Source organism: Numenius arquata, chromosome 15, assembly GCF_964106895.1.
Source record: "Numenius arquata chromosome 15, bNumArq3.hap1.1, whole genome shotgun sequence".
Lineage (NCBI taxonomy): Eukaryota > Metazoa > Chordata > Aves > Charadriiformes > Scolopacidae > Numenius > Numenius arquata.
In genome coordinates, this window is record NC_133590.1 from 8,855,776 (window position 1) to 8,879,350 (window position 23,575).

At 40.2% G+C, this 23,575-nt stretch overlaps 1 protein-coding gene across 1 annotated transcript in view; it reads left to right on the forward strand.

Moving 5' to 3' along the window:
* Positions 1-749: 749 nt before the first annotated feature.
* FHIP2A (FHF complex subunit HOOK interacting protein 2A) overlaps positions 750-23,575 on the forward strand; it is a 32,214-nt gene continuing 9,388 nt past the window's right edge. The window contains exons 1-12 of the mRNA XM_074158977.1: positions 750-794; positions 8,681-8,759; positions 10,625-10,794; positions 12,892-12,996; positions 13,342-13,464; positions 17,766-18,059; positions 18,917-19,113; positions 20,286-20,400; positions 20,506-20,582; positions 20,689-20,881; positions 22,041-22,210; positions 23,129-23,272. Coding sequence (XP_074015078.1) covers positions 750-794; positions 8,681-8,759; positions 10,625-10,794; positions 12,892-12,996; positions 13,342-13,464; positions 17,766-18,059; positions 18,917-19,113; positions 20,286-20,400; positions 20,506-20,582; positions 20,689-20,881; positions 22,041-22,210; positions 23,129-23,272 — 1,712 coding nt within the window. The remainder of the gene's footprint in view (positions 795-8,680; positions 8,760-10,624; positions 10,795-12,891; positions 12,997-13,341; positions 13,465-17,765; positions 18,060-18,916; positions 19,114-20,285; positions 20,401-20,505; positions 20,583-20,688; positions 20,882-22,040; positions 22,211-23,128; positions 23,273-23,575) is intronic.

Here is a 23,575-nt window from a genome sequence, read left to right on the forward strand (position 1 = left end):
GCTTCATGTCAGGCTGGGCATTTCAATGTCTCCCTGAGGACCTGGCAGTCCCTGTCCCAGCAGACAGACAGGCCGTCAGTCACCCGCATCAGGGCTGCTCCTGTGTGGCCGGGTGGAGGCCGTGGTCTCCTCACGAAGCAGAGCAGCGTGTGTAGACCCAGAGACCTTTGTGAGAGCCCGGTGGCAGGCCTCTGGGCACGGAGACAGGGGTGGTGGTGGGCGCCCCTTCCCCCGCAGCCCCCCCGCCCGGGGGCTGTCCGCAGAGGCGAGGGGGGGCTGGCCCGGGGCACCCCGACCTCGCCACCTGCTCCCAGCCCCAGCCATGTCCCATACTGCCCGCACCCCGGGGGCCGGCACAGGCGGCCCACGATGCCAAGGGCGCGGCCAGGCGGCTGTACGGTGCTCCCCGCCGCCCAGGCCCACGGGCCCCGGGCCAGGCCGGCCCAGGGGGAGCGGGCTGGGCCGGGCCGGGCCTCCCCGCGGCGCGGCTGGCTGAGTGCGGGGGGTGGCGGCCCCTGCAGGCCGCGCCGGGGCGGACACCCGGAGCCTCGGCAGCCGTCGCCGCAGCCCGGCGGTGTCAGTGCCACGGTGTCCGCCGGGGAGCGAGAGGCAGAGCCGGCGGCCGCCCGCCCGCCCCATCCGTCCCCGCGGCCTGGCCCCCGCATGCAGCCCTCACCCTGGAGCGGCGGCGGCGGATCGAGGAGCTTTCGCGGTCCTCCCGGCAGCGGCTGCTCCAGTCGCGGGACAGGATGTTCTCCAAGTTCACCTCCATCCTGCAGCACGCCGTGGAGGCGGTAAGGCCGCCGGCGGGCCCGGCCACGCCGCACCGGGGATGCGAGCCGGGCCTAGCCGCCCAGCGGGCCCCGCGGGGAGGAGCGGCGGGGGGTTCGGGCCCGCTCCCTGAGCGCGGCGCCCCTTCCCCGGGGCCTGCTGCCGGGACAGGGCTGGCGGCGAGGGGCCCCGCCGAGCCGGCGTATCCGCCGGTGCCGGCTCGCCCCTGCCGCGGGGCAGGGAGGCGGAGGTCGGGCCGCCCGGGCGGGCCCCGCGCGGTGCCCGGGAGGGGAGCGAGTTGGACCGGGGCTGCCGGGAGAGGGGGAAGCGGCCCCTTCCCGGGGCTCCTCGGCGGGCCCGGGAGGCCCCCAGCGCAGCCCCCGCCGCCGGCGGGAGCGGCCTCCGGGCTGTCACCGCCGGGAACCGGCCTTCCCGGGCGTGAGGGCGGCCCTTACTCGGCCCGGCCGTTTTCTGCGAAACAAATAAGAAAGGAGGTCAGCTCAGGAGACTCCTCAGGGTTTTTCTTCTTGTCGTGGCCGTCAGACAACAGCGGCCGCTGTCTCCGGTGCTTTTGTGTGGTGGTGTCGCTTCCAAGCCGAGGTTTGCGTCCCCGCTTTCGTTTTAAATCGGGTAGGGTGGAGGGGACCTGGGGCTGTGTGTGTCCAGCTGGCTTTCATCATGGAGACTCGCATATCAGTGCCCATCGCCGCCCTGGGGAGAGGAAGGTAGCAGGGCCTATTTCTGAAGCTGCCATTTCTCTAGGCCGCCTTCATCTTAACCTGCTTATCAGGACTCCCTGACTGTCTACACAATTTATTTTTTGTTTGTTTTTTGGTGAGGTGGGGTCCTGGCAGTAATGTCTCTGGCTTTCAGCGCCTTTCTTAGCAAACCAGGACATCCAGGAGATGGAATTTGAAGAGGTCATCTTTGGTTCGGTGCTAAAAACTGGCAGTGAAATACTGCGGGAAGTGAAGGCAGAAAATGTTGAAGGGAAATGGTTCAAATGATTGGAAAAAAAAAAAAAGAGCCTAAACACCAAATCCTACCTCATGTGAGGGGCAGCCTTTGTGCATTAATGTATGCCTCAATGCTGCAAATACTTAAGCATACACTTGACTTCATGTGTGCCTCGATTCTGCAGGACTCTTCAGGTTTTAAAGTTAAGCATGTATTAATTAATTGCAGGTTCCTAGTTTGCTCTTTTAGTGGTAAAGTGGCAATTGGAAAGGAATCTTTTAAATAACGATTAAACGACTCATTGAAAATTCTCTGTGACCACACAGGAATGCCTCCAATAGACATTGGAGAAGAAACAGAAATGAGTAGCTGCCCAACTAAAGAAATCTTGTTATGGTGAGCCCTGCCACGTTTTGAATCAGAGTGGATGACTGAATGATACAGGAGTGGAGGAGAAATTATTCTTTCAGGCCTAGTGATTCAAGATACGCAATAAACGTTATTCCTAGAAGAATGTTTACATTATTGATGGCATACGAAATTAAACAAAAAGAACTGCGTTTATTTGAGATCCATTAAAAAATGGGAAAAATGAATGAGTTGAATGGAAAAGGGGAAAAGTAGAGATAGAAGGGACCAGATGATCTTTTTTAATTAAAAAATAAACAAAAACCACAACCAGATTCATAACATCATTTTGCAAGTGACTGCTATCAAACAACATGCTATATGTCCTTGCTCAATTCTGGTGTCCCTTTTAGAATTGCCTCATCCTACTTAACACCACTGTGATGGACCTTCTGATCATAAATACTGCGCTGAATTGCATTTACAGGGTTGTGACAAATACCGAGCACCACATGCTAGAAATGAAACTTGGGCTCACAGAAGCAAGAGGATGTTAAGAACACTTCTTACTGTAGCTAGAAAGTTTGTAATTCACACACAGAACTGAGAAATAGAAACTTTTAACCAGTTTTGGGGCTGTATGACTTCAGATCATTGTTTCATTCTCTCTTTAATTAAACTGTGTGGGCTACTTAGCTTTGCTGCTCTGAAAATGAAAACTTAATGCTGCCTGCGGTTTTCAGAACCTAGATAATTTGGAGCTTCATTTTCACTCGCTGTTATTGCTCGTGCAGCCTCAAGTGGACTCCGTTTCAGCCCTGAATATCAGCAACAGAACCGGTAGCTAAGATAGAAACTCTTAAAGGTTTTGGGTGCCTACCTCTCAGAGGAATTCAGTTGCAGCTGAACAGTTTTCAGCTGAGCTGGACATTTAAATACACTTGAAGAAGTGCCTGGGCTTAGCTTTCACTGGTAGGACCACTTTTAAATCAGAGTTGTTTGGGTAACCATTCTCCCCTGTCGTTTCTCTTGCACATCACTTATATAATGCTGCTGTCCTGCCTCAGGGCCCATGGGCCTGCAGACTTTAGAGAGATGCATTTAAATAGTAAGAGTTCCTACATTATTAGATAATCATTGTTATCTTACCCTCAATATGCCATCTCTCTGAACTATGACGAGGAGTTCCAAAGGTTGACAGTCTAATACACATAGGAGTATTTGCCTTTCACTCACTGTGCATGTACCACTCTTTAATTGACTGCCTTCATGACTGGACTGAGATGAAGCAAACATAAGGGATCAGTTGCTTTTCATTAAGGCTTTTTCTTTCCTTGAATAACTCAAAACTTTTAGTCTTTTCAGCCTAAATTGTCCAAGTGTGTGAAATCATATTCCTGATTTTCATTACAACTGAATCCTAATTTTTGCCACCTCTTATCATATGTCAATCCTGCCAGTATTTCAGATATTTTTGCCCTTTCTAGATTTCTCTGCAGCATCCAGGTGAGCAAGCACCACTGTGGTATCGTCCTGACAGAGCATCCTTAAGTTGGCGTGTGTGGGTTGGTGAGAATGGTAGAAGGGACTGCAGTCTTTGACTGCAGTTACCTTACTTAAGCACAGAATAGAAATGTTGTTGCTTTATGGGGTTAGTATTAATGAATCTGTGACAGTTTATGTATGGCTTGTCTCCAAGGTGTTTTCTCTTTGCTATGCATTTCTGATCTACTTTTATCCAAAATGTAGTCCAGGAGTGCTACATTCTCAGCAACAGACAAAATGTAGTGTACAATAACAAAGCATCAAGTTAGACTTCCTTTTTTTCTCTTATCTTGTGCTCTTCACTCATGTTTCTCCAGACAAAATAGGGTGTCTGTAAAGTGGTCACTCGGTGTTCAAAGAACTTTTGTTTGTGTTTCATTTGGGCTTTCAGGAGATGTTTCCACTTAATAGTGAACTCAAAAGGCTGTTTTTAAGCTGTGTACCTCGAGCAGGAAAAATATGATTTTGGTTGTTTTGAATTTTGCAATTTGCTGTCAGACAACTTTATTTGTATCACACTTTTGATACCTGGGAGTGAATTTAGATTTTGGTGTCTGCTGCACATTTTTGGGGCCTCTCTCTACCAACCTATTATTCCACTGTATCTCTTACACTGGTACCTTGATGTGCTTTTAAGTAGCTTCTTTTCTGTTCATGTTTTGAGGCAAAACTGAGCTTTGAAAGAAATAGAGTCATTCGCTAAAGCTACTGCTCCAAAATCATTGACAGCATAACTGCTCAGAACAAGATTTCTTCTTTTTGAACCCACTTTATTTGATGTAATGACCTCAGATTACTGATTGTTTTAACACTGTGCTGCTATTAACAAATTCTGATGATGAAATTTAATGCACGGCTTGCAAGTGTGTGCAGTCTTAATTTTTTACGTGATAGCAGTGACATTATAAACTCTGTGCATTCACCAGCTGAAGAAATAAAATAAACCTTCCAGCATTAGTCTTTTTTCAGATTTTCTCTTGGGGCAAACCTTCACACTAGTAAAGTAGTAAGATGGAAGAAAAACATCGAGTGCCTGCTGTAGTTTTCCGTGTTTCAGTCAGGGGAGTGTGCACGCACTTCCCCTTCATTTCTCTTTGACCCAATTTCCGCTTTCTTTTTTAGTCTGGCGTCTGACCAGCCAGTACCCGTTATTCTTTTATAAAGTGTTTTCTTAACTTTGTGAAATTGTCCAAAAGATATTGAGAGATATCACCAGCTTCCGTTGCTTCCATTTTCAGTATTGAATTGCACTTCTGAAAAGCATATATGAAAAATATGTCTGATTTTTACATCCATAAAGGAATTGCTGTTCAATACTGAATATTTAGAGGTTTCTTTGCTCTTGACAATATTTTATTTTTTTCCTGCCTAAACACAAATTCTGTATACTTTTGAAAACTACGTGGAACTGTATTTTGGACAGATTTTATAACAAGCAGACTATAGTTCTGGTCAAAGATCTATAGTTCTCCTGAGAACAGCACTTTTCCTGGAGGGAGTGGGGTTCGATCATTAGTAACGTATTGTCACCAGAATGATAAGGCACCATGTGTTAAGTTTAGCTCATAAATGAGAACACTCATTCACTCACTCCCAGGAAGCTCGACTGCTGGAGTTGGGGACCAGATGGAAGAGCTAATCAATGTCTGCTCAAATGGGCTGGTTTTTAGTAGTGTTCAGTGAGTTTTAGCTATTTGATATACCAACACCCACACTGCAATCTTTAAAATGTTGGGGTATTTTTTCGCAAAGGAGGAGAACTTCACTATGAGATCAATAGCTCAAAATTAGTAAGAACATATATAATTACATAAAAATGAATTAATATAGCTGCTAGAAATAACTGCACTTTTATGGTAATTCCTTCAAATTAGACAAATAGCAGGTATTAAAGGCCTTCACAATGAATTTTGTTTTGCTTCAGAATCTTTATATGAGTATGCGTACTTTTACAAAGGGGCGATTGCTGAGATTGGCAATGGTAACATGTATTTCTTCTCAGCTGGTAGCTAATAATTCATCCTAAAATAGAAACTACAGCTTCATCCTAGAACTACCTGTCCCAGTAGGGTTAAAGCACGTCAGCCAAGTGTTTGGGAGCTTACATTTTCCTAATGCCTTCCAGTGCTGGGCTTTGTGTACAAGCTGGTATTTTAGTCTTGGTCTTTACCTTGATTTTGTGTCTGAATAACTAAGTTAAGAGGGTTGGGATTTTTTTTTCATTTTTCAACAGTAGAACGCTTCTCTCAGAATAATACATAGCATTGCTGGAATTACATCTCTGTTAAATAGTCCCTGGAATAGCTCTGCTGTAAAAAGCAGATTTATACTAGGTCCATCTGCAGTGGGAGGAGGAATTTGGGGGTGGGGATACTTTAACTGAAAAAGAAATACAATTTTTTTTTTATCTTGTTAGGAGTTGCTGAGTCTGGTAGCCCAATGCAGGCAAAGCTGCCACAGCTCTCTATCACTAGGTCCAGTTGGTGACAGAGTTGATCCTATATTCCCAATAGGTGTGCGTGCACACACAAGCATAGGTGCACACACGCTAATGGTATCTCACTTCGGTATCTCTGTCTTCCAGTCCTGGGTCAGAGAAGACTTGGTGAAATCACTGAGTATTTTAATTAACAAGGGCAGGACCTGTCCCTGAATTACCTTTTCACCTCTGAGAGGAGTCCCTGGAGGCGTTTGTTGGGAGGGAGAATGTCTGTATCCACAGTTCTCTCCTGCAGTGGATAAATTATTGACAGCGCTGAGAAGTCAAATCCTTTTCCTGGCACTACTCAGGGGCACTAAATTCATCTTGAGGCAGATGAGGCTAGAAGAACTGGAGAGGAAAATCACATCAGTCAAGGATAAATCTTTAATGTTATCTATCATGTGTTACTATGGAAATAGAGTGGTCTGAAAGGCGTAGTATTCCTCAACAGTGGTATCTCTGCCATTCATCAGCCAGAGTTGAGTTTTCAGTGTAGTTTTATTACAGAAAGATGCAAAATGATCATTACATTGCTTGAAATGCACACCCACAGCAGCAAATGTGACATACAAAGCATGGTACAGAATATCGCGTGCTCGGTCTTCGATTTGTTCGGTTATTCTTTTGAATTTCAATAGCCTAGTAAACTTCATAGTAAAATAAACCAGTTTTGTCCAGTGTGTGGTGTCCTGATACTTATTCCATGGTAGCTGGTGTGCTAAAGTGCTACTCTCAGTGCCCGGCTATGGAAATATGGAAGACTTAATGAGCCCACAGGTTGTCAGGGAATGGATAAGCAATGCCGGTGTGAGTTCCTGCTTGCCATTTGTGAGGGCACGTTTCCACACAGGATGCAGGTGGAGATAGTTACCAAGCACCGCTGCTTCTTTAAAGCCTTGGCATTTCAAAGTCCTGTGTGCAAAAGGTTATTAACAATTAGCATTCCACTTTCTTATCGTGGCAGGGCATGCTGTTGGTGTTCTGGGCTGTACGTCTTTACCAAGATAAATTTAAGTGTTGTTAAATTAAAGGAAAAGACTGGTGTGGAAAACTTCCAAGGCTTTTTCAAAAAAACCAACAGTACCCAGAGAAGAGTATACAAATGTTTGAACCCTGTGCTTCTGTTTGTTCAAGAGCTGAGGCAACTCAGCACATTTTGGGCCCTACGAGGAGACACTAGAGGAATTTGGATTTAGTAATCTCAAATGTGGTATCTGTAGCTTCTGGGGAAAAAACTTTCACTATGAGGATGCCTGAGCCCTGGCACAGGTTTCTGGGGAGGTTGTGGAATCTCCATCCTTTGAGATACTCAAAAGCCATCTGGACACGGTCCTGGGCAACCAGCTCTAGGTGGCTGTGCTTGAGCAGGGGAGTTGGACCAGATGACCTCCAGTGGTCCCTTCCAACCTCAGCCACTCTGTGATTCTGTGAAGGATGGGACTCCATAGCTTGTGGGGATGGTTCAGCTTCTTATCCTTACCAAAATGGACACAGTAACTTATACAGGGGAGTCCGTTTGCCCATGTCTCATTGCTACCATCATGTCAAGTGATAATCCTTTATTTCAGGATTGCGTATAAATGAATGACTTGAGGATATGTCAAAAACAAAGACTCAACCAAGTAGGATTGGGCCTCAGTAACAACAGACCCTCATATGACCTGTTGAGTGGTGGGGCTTTTCCCTATAGATTTCCTGATTTTACCAGCTCTGAACATTTTACATTGTGGTCACAAATTCAGTGTTTGCCTCAACTCTCATTTTGGAGAGCAGAGTGGTAAAATGATCGTGGTCCTTCATTTTTCACATGCTACCTGTGGGTGTCATGGGCTGCAGGGCACCCATGTCTCAAGCTGGGTGAAAAAGGAGCAGTGCTGATGTTGGCTGGGTGGGAGGCTGTTTCCTTCTTGCAGAATGCTATTCCTGGATGCCAGTCATGCCCAACTGGCTATCCCAAATTCCTCCAGAAAAAAAGAAACTTCTTTTTCTTTCAGAAATGAAATAAGAAATGTATTTCTTAAATAAATAGAACAACCTGTCAAGCTCTGGATGTGCAAAACAACAACAAAAAAAGAAATAAAGATCTTTTAAAAGTTGTGGTTAACAGGAGAAAAAGGCATGGCAAAAACTGCATGAAGCAGCTAATCGGTATTTCTAAGGGAGCAGAAGGAGAGAAGAACAAAGCCTACAGAAAGGGAAGAGGGCACCAAAATCAGATGTAAAATAACATGATTTTTTCTTGAAGGACAGACTGAGATCTAAACAATTCAAACACACGTTTCTAGTGCTGCTTTGCTGTATGAACAATTGCTTTTGTTGCTTCAAATAGGTTGTCTGGTCACAGAGACATCACAGAGGTTATTACTGATGTTCACAAGCTAGGCAATATGACATGGGGTTTATGTCATGAATAATGTATGTAGTCCTTGTTAAAGGTAAAAGAGCACAGAATAAGAATTGTAGCACTAGTCTGTAGCAGTTTACTTCTAAGTATAAGATAAAATTCAATTTAATCGCTGAGGAAGTATGTTTATTTAATTCCTAACTGTTTTTTGTTTGTTTGTTTTTCCCCCATAGCTCGCGCCTTCCCTTCCATTACAAGAAGATTTTGTTTACCACTGGAAAGCAATCACCCATTACTACATAGAGACATCAGGTAAAAGAAGGAAACATCCTGGTTTTGTCTCTTTGTTGTGAAAACTAGAATTCCTAATTTCAGTATTGTTAAAAATTAAAGCTTAAGAAATACTAAAATGAGTCGAGTATTTTATCAAAATACCAACAATAATAATTAACAATTAAAAATATTATGTACTTCCATTCATCCCTTAAAAAGTAGGCATGAACAAGGATGGAGGGAAGGTCTTCTTTCCTGAGTACCATGTAGAGAATTGTACCTTTTCACGTCTGACCCAATATCTGTCTTCATATATTCTGTTTAATCTAAACAGACGACTACAGAAATGTAGTCCCTGCTGTTAACCTTTTTATTGTTTTGCATCAGGGATTTTCTTTTACTTTCTAAGATTTTAACAAAAGTAATTTTGTGGTCATACGTTTTATTATATATATCTGAATTTTGTGCGCTCAGTATTAGGTATTTTTTCTTTAGTGTCTTGTCGCCATGAAAGGTATTTTGGTAACATAGCTATGAAAAGTGAATTTCTGAGAAGATTAGAATGCGTTTTGCTAAAACTTATACAAACTTTATTCTGCTCTTGTAAAAAATGGGTATTCTGATGAAATATGACTGTAGTTGCTTTTTGTCTTAAACTCTTCCCTGTTTTCCTACAACATTTAAATTTTTAATTTTTGGTCCTAGGTATTAAACCATTAAGTTTTAAAAGTGAATGTTACCATGCTTTCCTCAAGCTTATTATTTGTGCATTTCTGCTATTCACCTATTGAATCTGGGACCGATCATTTTGTTTATATCAATATTTACTTTTACAAGCTGAAACTCGACCCTTGGTTCTAAATACCCATCTTTTGGAACGCTATGTGATGTTTCCTAACGTAGAAATGACAGGGTGGTAGGGGAAAACTGATACCTGCGATTATGTGGTGCAGAATAAAAGGTGACCTCTCTCCCAGACTTTCAAATGTCTTGTGAAAAACAAGTTCCCACTCAGTGGATGTATTTCTGTCCTCTGCAGTGGGAGCAGAATTATGCCTAGGAAGCTCAAGCAAAACACTCGAGACCAAAATCACTCTGACATGGCAGTTTTCCTTTGTGATCTTGTTGCCATTCACATGCAAGTGACAGTTATTTTTAGGTTATTGCGTAAGAAGTGCTAGTCGTTTCCCTAGTGGGATAGTTGTTCAAGTAGAATTTAGCTGAAAAAAATAAAAAGGAAAGTCTCCACGTGTGGATGTGCTCAACAATGTGTTAATGCCAGCTCCTACTGCTAGTGGCATAAATCCACAGCACTTTCATGACTTTAAGAGTCTTACTCTTTCCTTCTAAAGTATGCTATCTTAATGCATAAAGTATAAAAGACAAATCTAAAAACTTTTGAAGAATAAACAGCATGGAGTTTGGGTTTTCTTTGTTGTTATCATTAAAAAAACCATTTATTTAGTTATCTAGTTTGTAAAGAATATTGAATTTAAAAAAGCTGAAGTTAGAGGGTTTTATAGATTTCAGAATACAATGTGAGGAGTCAAAGAGGAAGTTATCAAGACAGGGTGGATATTAACCGGAAGATTGAGAGCTGAACATTTCTCACCCTAAGTTTGGTTTCTGGCTGTAAAAGTTTTCCTTTTTGACTGTGTAATTAACATGTATTTTGAAATTTGGCATTTCACCTTTTCCCCGTTGCAAGGTCAGATATCTGCCTCATGCATGTTCTAGTTCACATTTCTGAAAATTCGATTTAATACATGTTTAAAAACTTACATACTGTATATAAAATTCTTTAAATGAGTGGTCATGTTTTTAGATCTTAAATTTGGAACTTAACTTAAGAAAAGCGAGGACAATATTTTAATAGTTTCTAATTGCACATCTCTTCTATTTAGATGACAAAGCTCCTGTGACTGATACCAACATTCCTTCTCACCTGGAACAGATGTTGGATATTCTAGTTCAAGAAGAAAATGAGAGGGAATCAGGCGAAACAGGACCCTGTATGGAGTATTTGCTGCATCACAAGATTTTGGAGACGCTCTACACACTAGGAAAAGCTGATGTAGGTACTTCTCAGCAGAGCAAGTGTGAGCTCCTAATTGTAACAGGGACTGAAGTTCTACAGTAGGTGGTAGTGTGGGACACTGAACTCTAGCGAGTAACTGTTTGCTTATGTTACCAACATATTTCAAATAACAGCCTTTTACAAGCGTGAGCAAAGTGAGACAGCCAGTGAGATGCTGACTAACGCAGAACCCTGAGATTTGTTACTCACCACTCTGATAATGTTGACAGTGAAGCTAGAAATAGAAGAAACATTTCTGTTCCGCCTAGAATTTTTCTGGCTTCTACGAAAGAGTATTGTAGAAGAACTGTCTGTCCTTTGTTAGGTGCTGGGAGATTCTTGGGTGAAAAGTGCTGTATTAAACATAAATTTTAATTTTCCTGAATGTGATAAGTTGTTGCTCAGAAAGACTTCCGTGTTGGAAAGCATTAATTTAAGCTGATCCCCAGATAGCTTTCACATCCAAGTCTTTGGTATGAATACAGCCCTTGGCAATCTTGTCTGGTTCTTCTCAGGTCTGCCTTGTGGCACATGCAAAATTAGCATCATGGTCTTGGTGCGTTCTTGTTGCTGTCTGGTCAGACTTTTGGGCTGAGATGTATGAGGTTGGATGGATCATGGGGTGAAATAACTTGGCAGCCCTTGCACTAGAATTTTTTGTATCGTGATGGAGGTGCAGTTAGGAAAGCACAGTGTATCCCGTTCCAAGGATGAATGGAGCAATCCCTGCTTTCGTTCTCAGTCAGTCTTTTATACGTTGTCGTGAGTTTTTAATCTGCTCGATTTTACGTACATAGACAATGTAGCGTACTAGCTGTCTGAGCCTGGGGTGTTCCTTGCTTTAGAAGGACCAGAGCTCTACAACTCCTGTTACTGTACCAACTGTCCTACGACCAGTCTAAGATACCTGATGTATCAAAAATACTCGCTCAGAAATACAGCTCGTTCAGTAATCTATAAACTTTGTCAAGAAACCAAGATGAAATGGTGACATATGCGAAGCGGGTAATTAGTAGTATGTTTCTAAGAGTTGAGAGAAGTCATTTTGCACTCATGCAAATACACCCGTACAAACAATTCCTGTACAGCCTGTCTTTATACTGTGCCACTTGTGAGTTGGTACATCTGAAGTAAACACGCAGTTCGGTGCTTGCAAGATGTTGCAAAGATCTGTTGCAAAAAGAATAATATCCTTTCACAGCAATCACTTAGACATTACATTATTGTAGATGCACCCTGGTGGGACACATTCTTTGCCATTCTTTTCAACGGATTGCTTGATAACTCGGTGATAATTAGGTATTAATAATCTGGGGATAATTACCTTGGAAGGAGAACTACGTTAGGCAGTTGTTATTCCTGGCTTTTGCCACCCATGCTCTGTTCACCCGTGCAGTGAACCAGATGAGGGAAATGATGTGGGTTAGAATTAACCTATGGAATGACAGCATTTATTAATGTGGTAGAGCACATTAGAGTCAGGGGGGATTTGGCTAGAAACAAAGGTACATAAAAGACCACAAGCAATCAGATCCCATGGAGATAAGAACGTGCTTTCATGTGACATGGGCGATGAGGGACAGCAGAACATGGGCCTGGGTGTTCCAAAGATATTTGTGATTTATATTCTGCTGAATCTCAGGGAAAACAATAGCTTTCTCTTGTCCTGGAACTTCTGTGCATTTATAAACACTTTATCTAAGGTTAATTGCTCATGAATTTAAAAAGCATGTAGATGTTTTGTGGCACAATACCATAAAAGACACCTGACCTGTAGCCAATTAACTCAAAGTTAATTTCCCCTTATCACTGTATTGATAGGGAACATTTCCTGGAAAGATTGGTAGAAGTCTTCACTAGAGTAATTAACTGAAAGTATGAATAATTTGAAAAAGAAAACTAATGAGGTGCAACATTTTTTGTTGATCTCTGTTAGTATCGACAAAAGTAATGTGTTAGCAGATGATGATTTTTTTAAAAAATACTTTTGGATAAATTATTGCTGTTTAATTAGCCATTTTGAGTGACAAATTTGCATCTGTGTTTCTCTCTGCATTTGTTATATTTTTGCTATTGTTCATGTTTTTCTTTCAGTGTCCTCCAGGAATGAAACAGCAGGTTTTGGCTTTTTACACAAAACTTCTTGGAAGAATACGGCAACCTCTTCTTCCCCACATAAATGTGCATAGGCCAGTGCAGGTACTGTTCAAGTTTTAAAGAAAACATATTTTTGTATGACAAGTTTCTCTTATTCTGCTGTAGGCAGTGGTATCATTAATTCTTCCATTGTCAAGTGAGTTAAAGAAACCGCTCAAGTGCAGTATTGGTTTTAATGTTTTAATGATTAGAGCCTTGTACTGCCACTGCAATGCAAGTCATAAATAATAAAGAAATCTTGTTTGTAGCAATCTAAATCTAGAGCAAATGTTCGAGTCAATAATCATGCATCATTGTAGTATGTATAGAGAAAAAGAATTCAGTCCATCGTTCTAGAAAAAGCTCTTAAATTACTCTCTTAATCATTCACTTTTCTTTGTGTGATAGAAATTAATCAGGCTGTGTGGTGAAGTTCTGGCAACACCAACAGAAAATGAAGAAATTCAGTTTCTCTGCATAGTATGTGCAAAGCTGAAACAGGATCCATACCTGGTCAACTTCTTCCTTGAGGTGAGTAAATCAAACCAAATTTTGCAGGTGTATTTATGGTGTCACAGACAAAATCTAATAACCACATTGTGCTTCATAGCTTAGCTTTCATTCACCCTGTGATTTTTTTCCTGTGATATTATAAGATTCTTTGTTGGTTTTTTGGTGTTATTTTTCTTCCAGAGACTTGATATATCTGATTATTTTTACTAGAATTTCATTCACTTAACAAATATACCTGCCTGAGGTCCTTATACTCTGTAGTGAAAGTGCCTTTAGAGTAGGGATGGGAATTGTAATGTAAAGCACTGTGTGAGGGAGACCTTGGATTTCTGATGTTGTTTTGTCTTCAGCCCAATAAAGATGAAGGGACAGATTGCACGGGGCACTGAAACCTTGCAAGTTGCTAAGTGTTCTGCAGGATTGGGCCCTTATTTGGTAGTGACACATATGGTCTAGCTGCAGTGCCAGCTCACAATCTACAATATGACATTATTTTCTATCTGTAAGAAAGCCAAATTTCTTTACTCCCTCTTCGAACTTAACATGTGGCATTGATGAAATCAGAGTAGGAGGAGAAAGAATTTCTAGACTGACTTTCTGTTCCCATTTAGAAGGAGCATGTAAAAGTTTAATTTATAAAAGTCCATTTAGAAATGCCTCCTGCTCCCACTTTGATGTTTCCTGTGGGGACACAGTATCTATTAAGCATGTAATACGTAGATGAAAAGACGTAGATACAGTGTCCTTAAGGAATATTTTACAAGCTTTCCACAAACAAGATCTGTTAACAGCAGATGCTGATAAACTGCTAAAATAGTTGTTTCCCATTGAGTACATGAATATCACTTATAAATCAGTACTAGTAAAGAATCCATCTTGAGTTTATTTTTACCTCATTTTCACCCTGATTGCCATTGTATCCACTGTAGCTGTACAAGCAGTGGGAAAGGTAGAAGGATTGAAAAGTTAGTGTTTAAACGTTAGAAACGCTCAGAAGCAAACTACTAGATATATTACATGCAGAATATGGTAGAAGTCCAAACCAGGATTACTTCTAATGTTATTTATGTAAGTTACATGGTTTGAAAAGAACCCTCTGAATGACTCTTACACTCAGATAACGCCCTTGAAATCAAATCTGAGAACCCCAGTCATAAGAACCACAAGTATTTTGTCAGACATTAGTGTTCTTCCCCAAAATAGCAATATTACAATATTAAAAATCAGACATTGAAAACAGATAATTCCCAATTTCAAAGAGATCTCTAGTTTCACAAAATGCTGGCCATAGAGTTCAGACAAGCTGAAGAACATTTTTTGTAGCTCCTGTTTCCTTCGCAACATTATTCTAAATGTCAGAGCCTAAGGCATAGGTCTTTATAACTTCCAATAGTTGTTTCCAGATAAGGTATTTGGGGTACAGAATTGTCCTTTATTAGAATAGAATATTGTGATTATTCACATCTATGCCTCTTAGAGGTGACTTGATAGCTGTTTCTGCCCTTCAAATGCACGAAAGGGTAAATTTACAGAATTCTGCGTGGCATTTGACTCTCCAATCTCCAACACATACAAACTGAAATGCAGATCCATCTCTCCAAAACGGTCTGTATCTCCTTCTTTGACTTTTCCTGATCAGTTTCTACAGTATTTTACGAACAGAAAAAACCTCAAGTATGTACAAACCCAGGATTTCCTTTGTATGATTCCATATCAAATAGTTTGTTGACAGAATGCTGTTTATGTTTTAGTAAAATCTTTCACATGTATTGCGTTACCAATAAGGCTGCATGGCATCACTGTATCTCTTGGGCAAGTTACTTTTGTTCTGGAAGTAAGAACTGGAAGAGCTGCGTTCTATTTTATTATACCTTTTAAATCCATATATTAATTTTATTTTTACTTTTCTTTAAACTACATTTTCCTTGTTCTTGTGTAGAGAGAAAGAACATACATAGGAATGTTTGACTTATCACCTCTATCTTAGTCATTATTTTATGGTAAACTTGTTACCTCGTGTTTTTCCTTATTCGTTTATTCCTTAGTTGCCTCACCTCATCCCATCTTATGCAAGATACTCCTTGCAACTGATTGTTCCATGCAAAGGGACGCTTGATTCTCTGTGTTTCAGTTTCTACTCTTGAGACCTTAAACAAGTTCTAATATAGTGTCCGTTAAAAAGTAGTGCCTTCAGTTTATAAAATGAACAATAGTTTCACTATTCACTTCTACTTTCATTACTACAAATTATCAGCCTCATATTTCTCACCATGAATTAAGTAGAGATTCTGATTAGCTGTGATATCATTAGATTTTTTCACAGAATTCCTTTTCAATCTATCGGAACTTAGACATAGCGTCATACCCCACATACCCCCATGCACTGATAGTTGCATATCACCAAAATATAAAAATATATTTTTATATTGTCTGCTCTCCGTTGATGCTGAATTCACTTAGAGAAGTACTTTGTCTAGAAAGCATTGAATATGTATTTTATGTAACCTTTTCCATTAGGTCGTTCAGGATCCTGTTTTGCACGTTTACAAGAGGCAGGTGAGCAGCTAAGCTGCAGAATTGCATGATTAAACAATAGGAAGCTTAAATACACGCAAAAACTCTGCCTGTGTGTTGTTCAATGTACAGACTGCTTTGTGTCACCTGCCAGTGTAAGAGTAATGACCTATGGACAAATTTCTAGGGGCATTTATAGATTTGTATGTGTTAGGTCTTCTCATCAACGCCTTAGCTAAACAAACTATGGCCTTTCTAATGACAGAAGAGTCCAGACATAAGATAATAGGCCGATGTAAGATAAAATGAGTATGTTACAAAATTTTATCTAATTTTGGAAAAAAGTAGCTTTTCTCTTTGTCAGCCTCGCCTGCTACTTGGGTAGTGCCAGCAACAGCGTACAATCCAGGAGTGAAATGCAGTTCCAGTGTTTAGTTCTGCTTTATGTGCAAAGCTCATCGTTGGGATTCAGTTATTCCTGTGTATTGATAAAATATATGGGAGGACTTTAGAAGATTGAGGGATAGACAGACATGGTTCAGACAGACACATTTTGGTTGCTTTGCAGCCTTAACGCATTTCACACAGTAAAAAAAAAATCTATGTGTGGAAGGAGTAATTTTTCTACTGTAGTAAAAAATCACACTGATTTTATAGCATGCAGTGTGCTGCTTTTACCACTGGGTTGCCTCTCCAGGGAATCGCTTATATGAGTGTATCACAACATTCAGTACAAATTCACCAGGATGAATGCACATCAATCAAGCACGCGCTCACAGCAGTTCTCTCCTTTGCTGCATGAGACTGTCGTCTAGTTAGTCCCTGCTGGTTTGTATGTACTAAAGGTCATTAACCCCAAATGGTTACTCTTTTAAATTATTAATGCTTGACATATATTTGTAATAATTTTGGTGTTATCATAGAGAAGGGGAACCATTTGGATTTATAATCTCACTACTGTACTCACTTGAAAAAATGTCTTGTGTTGAAGTCTAATTTATGGTTCTAATAAAGTATTATTCACCTGTGCTTATGCCAGAAAAACACTGAATCTTGTCTTGCTGTGAGTTTCTTCTTGGTATCACAGGGCACAAATTTAAATGCCTTTTTATGTGCTGGAGACAGATTTATGGGAAGACAGTTGGGTTGCTTTCTCTCAGGCTACATAGAGATGCTTTGTAGCTTCCGAGAAGGTTCTCTGTGATCTGTTATAGTATCCAGTGCTCAATGCTAACTTCTAGTATCTTCTGTCCATTCAATCTACTCAACTTTTTCTTCATGAGAAACACAACTTGAGAGTACTTTGCTGTAGTAAAAGATATTTTTTTCCCTTTCCTGTTGAAGATAAAATCTCAAGAAGTTTAGAATTAATTTAATTGTATGACTCCAACTGGAAACGGTGTTTCAAACGTTAGATGAATTTGAGGCCTTGACCTAGAAAGGGGTGTTTTATAGTGTGTGCTAAGGTCTAAAGCTGCACTCATAAGCTAAATGAAAAAATTCTATCAAATCAAGTGAATATGTGCCGTCAGTGGTGGAGAGAAGAAGATGCCATCTCTTTGTAAATGCCGTATTCACCCTTGAAGCAAAATGATAGAGGCCTTAGCAAAAGTTAAGCAGATAAAAAAACGTGCTAGGTTTAAAGACTCCCACGCTCCTGCAGCCCGTTAATTCTACATGGTTACTATATCCAGCCTTGTAGAGAACTACTTCAAATGATGATGTGAAAAATTTTCTTTTAGTAAATTTCTACTTCAGGATGAACAGTAATTTCAACCATGTAATTCCGACAAAATGCTTTGCAGAGTAAGTTAAAAGCAATGGCTTCCAAAGGATCAGCAGGTGTAATCACAGAAGAGATGCTAAAAGGCCAAGACTCTTTGACAACAGACACGGGACAGCCCGTTCAGCCTGAAGAAATTCCGAGTGCCGCTGGAGCAGAGCAGATGGAGAAGGAAGACGATCTCCCCCAACAGGCGGATGATCTCTCTTTCAGTCTGGACGAACTAAATGTCACATCATCACCCGAGTCCTCCACTGGTTGTCCAAATCAAGACTATAATTTAGTGAATTCGCTACTAAATCTCACCAAAAGTCCTGTGAGTTGGTTATTTTAATTCTTTTTAATGTGATTAAATGATGAAATAGTTCGGATGCTGTGTGAAGTAGGGAGAGAGAGCGAATATACATGTATGTACACACTGTATTTTAACTATAAAAAGTAAAATTAGGTTTGTTTTGCAGGCAGGTTTTGTAAATTGGTGTTTTTTACCGATTCAGATTAAAGTAAAAATATTAGTTTTGAAAATTAAGTTTGTTGATGGCAGTGTGTTTTTTGATCAATTTCTATAGATTGCTGCATGTTTCACAGACAAGCTATGTAGGATAATCATTAGATTAAACATAGCACAGGAGAGTATTTCAGTGTCTACTTTCAATTGTACTTACTTAACCAAGCCCACTTGTGTTTTTTGTAAAGGGTCTGGGCTATCTCTGGGGGTTTGATTTCTTTTAAAAACACCTGCTGTATGTCTTACCCAGCTCCATCCTTGATTTCATACTCAGATTCTTTCAGAAAACTTAGAGGAGGGTTGGGTCAGCCTGTAATTGCTACCGCAGTGTTGAGAGCAGAACACCGAGTCTTCTGATGTACTCGTTATCGTTAAGTGATAGTTTACATAGTCTAATATCTTGGTCTTAAGCTGACCTACAGCACGAGTTCTGTCAACCTGAAGGTTGCATTCTTAGTATTTGACATGGATTCGGGTGAGATTCTTTATTCTGTACCATCCAAATTCACTGGAATTAAGTTTTAATGACTGAAAAGGCAACAAAAAAATAAATGCATTTGCTCACTGTGGGGGAATGGAGAGGTTTTACATGGGAGATGTTTGCTTCTTGATTTCAAGTGAGCTTCGTTCACCCTCTGATTAATTCTTCCATGCCCTTCTGCCAGGACGGCCGGATAGCAGTGAAGGCCTGTGAAGGCCTCATGCTTTTGGTGAGTTTGCCAGAACCAGCAGCTGCCAAGTGCCTGACTCAAAGCACTTGTTTATGTGAATTGTTGACAGACAGGCTGGCCACCCTCTACAAAGCCCTGCCTCAGTCACTGGATCCCTTAGACATTGAAACAGTGGAGGCAATTAACTGGGGGTAAGAACTTTATTTTTGTATTTAATACCCAAGGTGATTTTACACCCTTCCCTGAAATTGATTTTCTATAGGTAGATAAGATGTATAAAATATGCACACCCCCATGCTAAAGTCTGAAGAGCAGAGCTGAGATCCCAGCCGCAGCGTAGTGATACGACCTCGGGCGTCCAATGTACGTGTGATTTCTGACATGGGGCCAGGTTTGGCTGCCAGTCCCTTGCAAAGATTCCCCAGGGGCCAGGTTTTTCCACTGAATTATGTTAACAAATTGTAGTGGTGTAGCTGCAGTATCAGGTACAAATCATTCCAAATTATTAAGGATTTAGGAAACATAAACTTTTCAGTGTACACACTGTACACACTATAAGTTGTTGCAGGGGGCTGTTGTTGCAAAATTTTTGCAGTAAAAAAGAAGAAGGAAAGAGTTACTGCGTAACTCATCAGCATGAAGCAAAAGCTACATGCCTGTTAGGATAACTGCATGCGTGTTAGATTTTCAAAACACTTCTCTTCCCCACTCTGCTTTCATTATTATGAATTGCTCGTGATCTATTAGTACTGAGACAAAAAGTAGGTAGATGCAAAATAACTATCAAAATTTCTAGGGGCTGGAGTTTGAAGTTAGAAGGGAAAAACCGACTTTGAATAGTTGGATAAATAACAATGGGGCTGCTTTACCAAAGCAAAGGGTGCATTTGTTGTTCTGTAGAGCCTATAAATTGAGATACATGCTTTTTTTCTGAAAGATACAATCTAGTTCAATTCTAGTTCACTGTGTGGTTTCGATGGACTTGATTGAGGTTGCTACAGAGTAGAGAAGAACAATTGCCTTCATTTTATGGTTCTCTGACTACAGGAGTTATTGATTCGGTGTCTGTGGTCTGTGTTTCCTGGGAGAGCAGGCTAGGTGATCAGTTTTCCCTTCAGACTCAAGAAATACTTAAACAAACAGAGTTCTGTTGCTGTACATACTACGTATCCTTTAGCATGCCACAGAAAATTCCGTGTAATGATAGCACTGCGGGATTAGTAGCGACTGGCAGAAAAGCTAGTTTAATGTACACTTCATTGCAAGTAGATCATTAACTATTCTGTTAAGTTCACTAAGAATGAAGTCAAGGTTTCTTCAATTGCTTGTAGACTAAATAAGTATTTTTCCCTGTGTTCTCTAGTTTGGATTCCTATAGCCACAAAGAAGATGCATCTGCTTTTCCAGGGAAAAGAGCGTTGATTTCATTTCTTTCATGGTTTGACTACTGTGATCAACTCATCAAAGAAGCACAAAAGGTTTGAAATGTTTGCAGATGATACGCGTATATTCACCAAATAAGTAGTTCCAGTTGTTTCTTAGCTTTTGAGTTTGAGACATACTGTTTTTTACTTCTGTTTCAGGCTGCTGCTGTTGCTATGGCAAAAGCTGTGCGGGAACGATTTTTCATTGATGTTATGGAACCCCAGCTGATGCAAACGTGAGTAGCATCCTACAAGACACAGCAGAACAGAATCTGAATCAAGCTGATTTTTTTTTTTTTGGCTGAAATTCACTACATATCTGACATTGAATTTTTTGTTCAGTTCAGAGATCGGAATCCTCACATCAACTGCACTATTGCATCGCATTGTTCGTCAAGTGACTTCAGATGTCCTCTTGGAGGAAATAGTTTATTTTATACTTGGAGAACAGAGAGAGCCAGAAACTTTGGCAGACATCAACAGGCATCCATTGCGACACAGATTAATCGAACACTGTGATCATATTTCTGATGAGGTGAGAAGTGGTAATGATGTGATAATGTCACAGCTAACTTTTTTTTTGCCAAGGAAAAGAGTTCTGACTGCCAGCCCCACAAATTTCCTTTAGAAAATGAAAGTCAAGCTGTTTACTCCAGGTAGCACATTGTTCTCATTAATAAAGAATCTTTGGTAAGTTTTCCTGCCACCTATACAGACCTAGTTAGACTTTCTCATCTGTAAGATAGGGAAAAATCAGTTTCTATAATTGCATTTTAATTTGTGCTTTGTTATGTGTTGCATCACTGTTATTTTCCATGTTGTGTCAATCCTGTCATGTTACCACATAAGGTATAGTTAAAAACTTATTATTTTTTATATAACGTGTGGTCAGAGAATATACACAATGCCAATTAAAAGGTGATACAATAACTTTAAGCACTTTACACACAGTAAGAATTGTTAAAATAGTTTACTTGGGTACAATCCCTCCTCAGGAGCTGCTTTCATTTCTTCCATGAAACAACCTCCACCCGCTACTTCTTCAAATAAAAAGAAAGCTTGCCCGAAATACAGATTTATGCCTTCATATAATCATTTTCTTCAATGTGCTTACCTGCTCACCCAGAGTTGCCTGTATGAACTAGTTGATCTTTGCAAAGCTAAGCACTCCAAAGCTGTCTTTAAAACTGGTCTCTGTATTGCTTAAAGTCAGTCTCCTTTTAAAAGCCTACATAATATTTCCATGTAAAAACCTTAACCTATAGTTCTAGTCACAATATGCCAGTATTAGTTGGTTTTATTCTGGGTATTTATTACTAACTTTAAGTCCTGTTCTGTGTCTGACTTGCTCAGTGATAACCATCCTCCAGCACGGATCTGACTGTAATATGGAAAGCTAAATTGTAAATCCTATGGATGTTCTTTGCATTGTTATTTTGGCAGATTTTAGAACAGCTTTTGTTTTACAGGAAAAATATACATCCACATACAGAGTTGCAAATGTGTGTGATCTCTTCATCCATGTTTATACCACATTCAGCATAGCAACTTCCTAATTTTTCTGAGGATTTTTGCTTCCTTGCATAATGTAAATAAATAATTGCAAAGTTCTAGGATGTACAAACCAGATATAAGGCAAAAAGCATGAGGCAACGGTGCATCAGTTTATTGAATTTTTACTTTTGATGTTGCAGATCAGCATAATGACTTTACGAATGTTCGAGCACCTTTTGCAAAAACCCAATGAACATATTCTTTATAATTTGGTTCTGAGAAATTTAGAAGAAAGAAACTATATGGAATACAAGCCTCTCTGTCAAGAAGATAAAGATGTGGTAGAGAATGGACAGATTGCAGGAGCAGTGTAAGTTTCTTTTTTAAGGGAAGTTTTTCTCAACAGCTAACTTGGATCCTTACTTTTAAAACAAGGGATTTTTCAGTAGTTGAACCAAAAGTGAGCATAGATAGCACTTTGAGTGTTCTGTGTATTAATCCATGTCCATAAAGTGATGCAGAAATTGTTATATCAGCAATTTACGGAAATTTTTCGAACAGCAACAGAAAAGCTAAAATTATCAAAAGCCTCTCTCCAGAACAATAGGCACTCAGAAGTCTTCATATATCAATTTACTTATGCATTTACCTAGCTTAAATCTATGCATATTTGTATTGTTTTCAATGAGATTATTCTTAAGTCAGTAACTTAGGTGTCTTGCTTGCATTTATGGTCTCGAATCATTTTTGGATGGAAGCACTTTTCAGGGACACTTTACGTAAAATCCTTTTAAATACCCTACGTAACTCCTGTAACTCCTTTTTTTACTGATGGAGGGGTAAGGACTAGTCACACCAGCTATGTTAGGCGTCTTATTTTAGATATTTCTGAGTCATCCAGATGACGTCTATTGATTTCCTGGAGTATAACTCTTTCTCGTAAAAAATGCGGCTAAAGAGTTTAAGTGATTTAATGCAGTGATTTTGTGCGAGTCAAAAATGTCTATTGTGTTGTTCAGATCAAAAAGTTGCAATTTTTCTTCAAAACAAAGTTTGAATATTTGTAAAGGTTTGTATTTCTGCATTAGGTAAATAATTATTAATTACAATTATTTCAATATTTAAATAAATACCATAATTAGGTAAAACCATGTACATATGATAGTGGTCTAGAAAACATCCTAGTTGTTCAGAGAACAATAACAGCAAGCATGCCTTTTGACACAGAGATTATGCCTTTCATAACATTCTGTGAATAATTATGGTTTTGTCTAATATAATCTCACAGAGACCTAGAGGAAGATCCGTTATTTACTGATCTGTCTCCAGATAACACATTGTCAACTCAGGAGTGGCTCAGTGCTTCTCCACCTGTCAGTCCGGAACATCCAAAAAACGATGGGAAGACTGAAGTTCATAAAATTGTAAATAGGTAAGCTGAAACAAATACTTAAAAGAAATGTCTGAATGTGTGGGTGTCTGCACACACGGTGCAAATTAAATGTACTCTGTAATGGATGTTATTTTGTGCCAGCTGGTAAAATGACTCCACAGAAGGAAATTATGTGGCATTTTATCAGAAAGCTACTCCTGAAAGATTAGAGCTTACAATAAGTAAAAATAATTCAACATAAATGAGAGAAATCGAAGAACTTTACAGCTAATAGTCTAGTTGAATACTCCAAATTCATAGTGAAAGCCTCACTGATTATAAAACTTCCTTTTCTCAAAAATA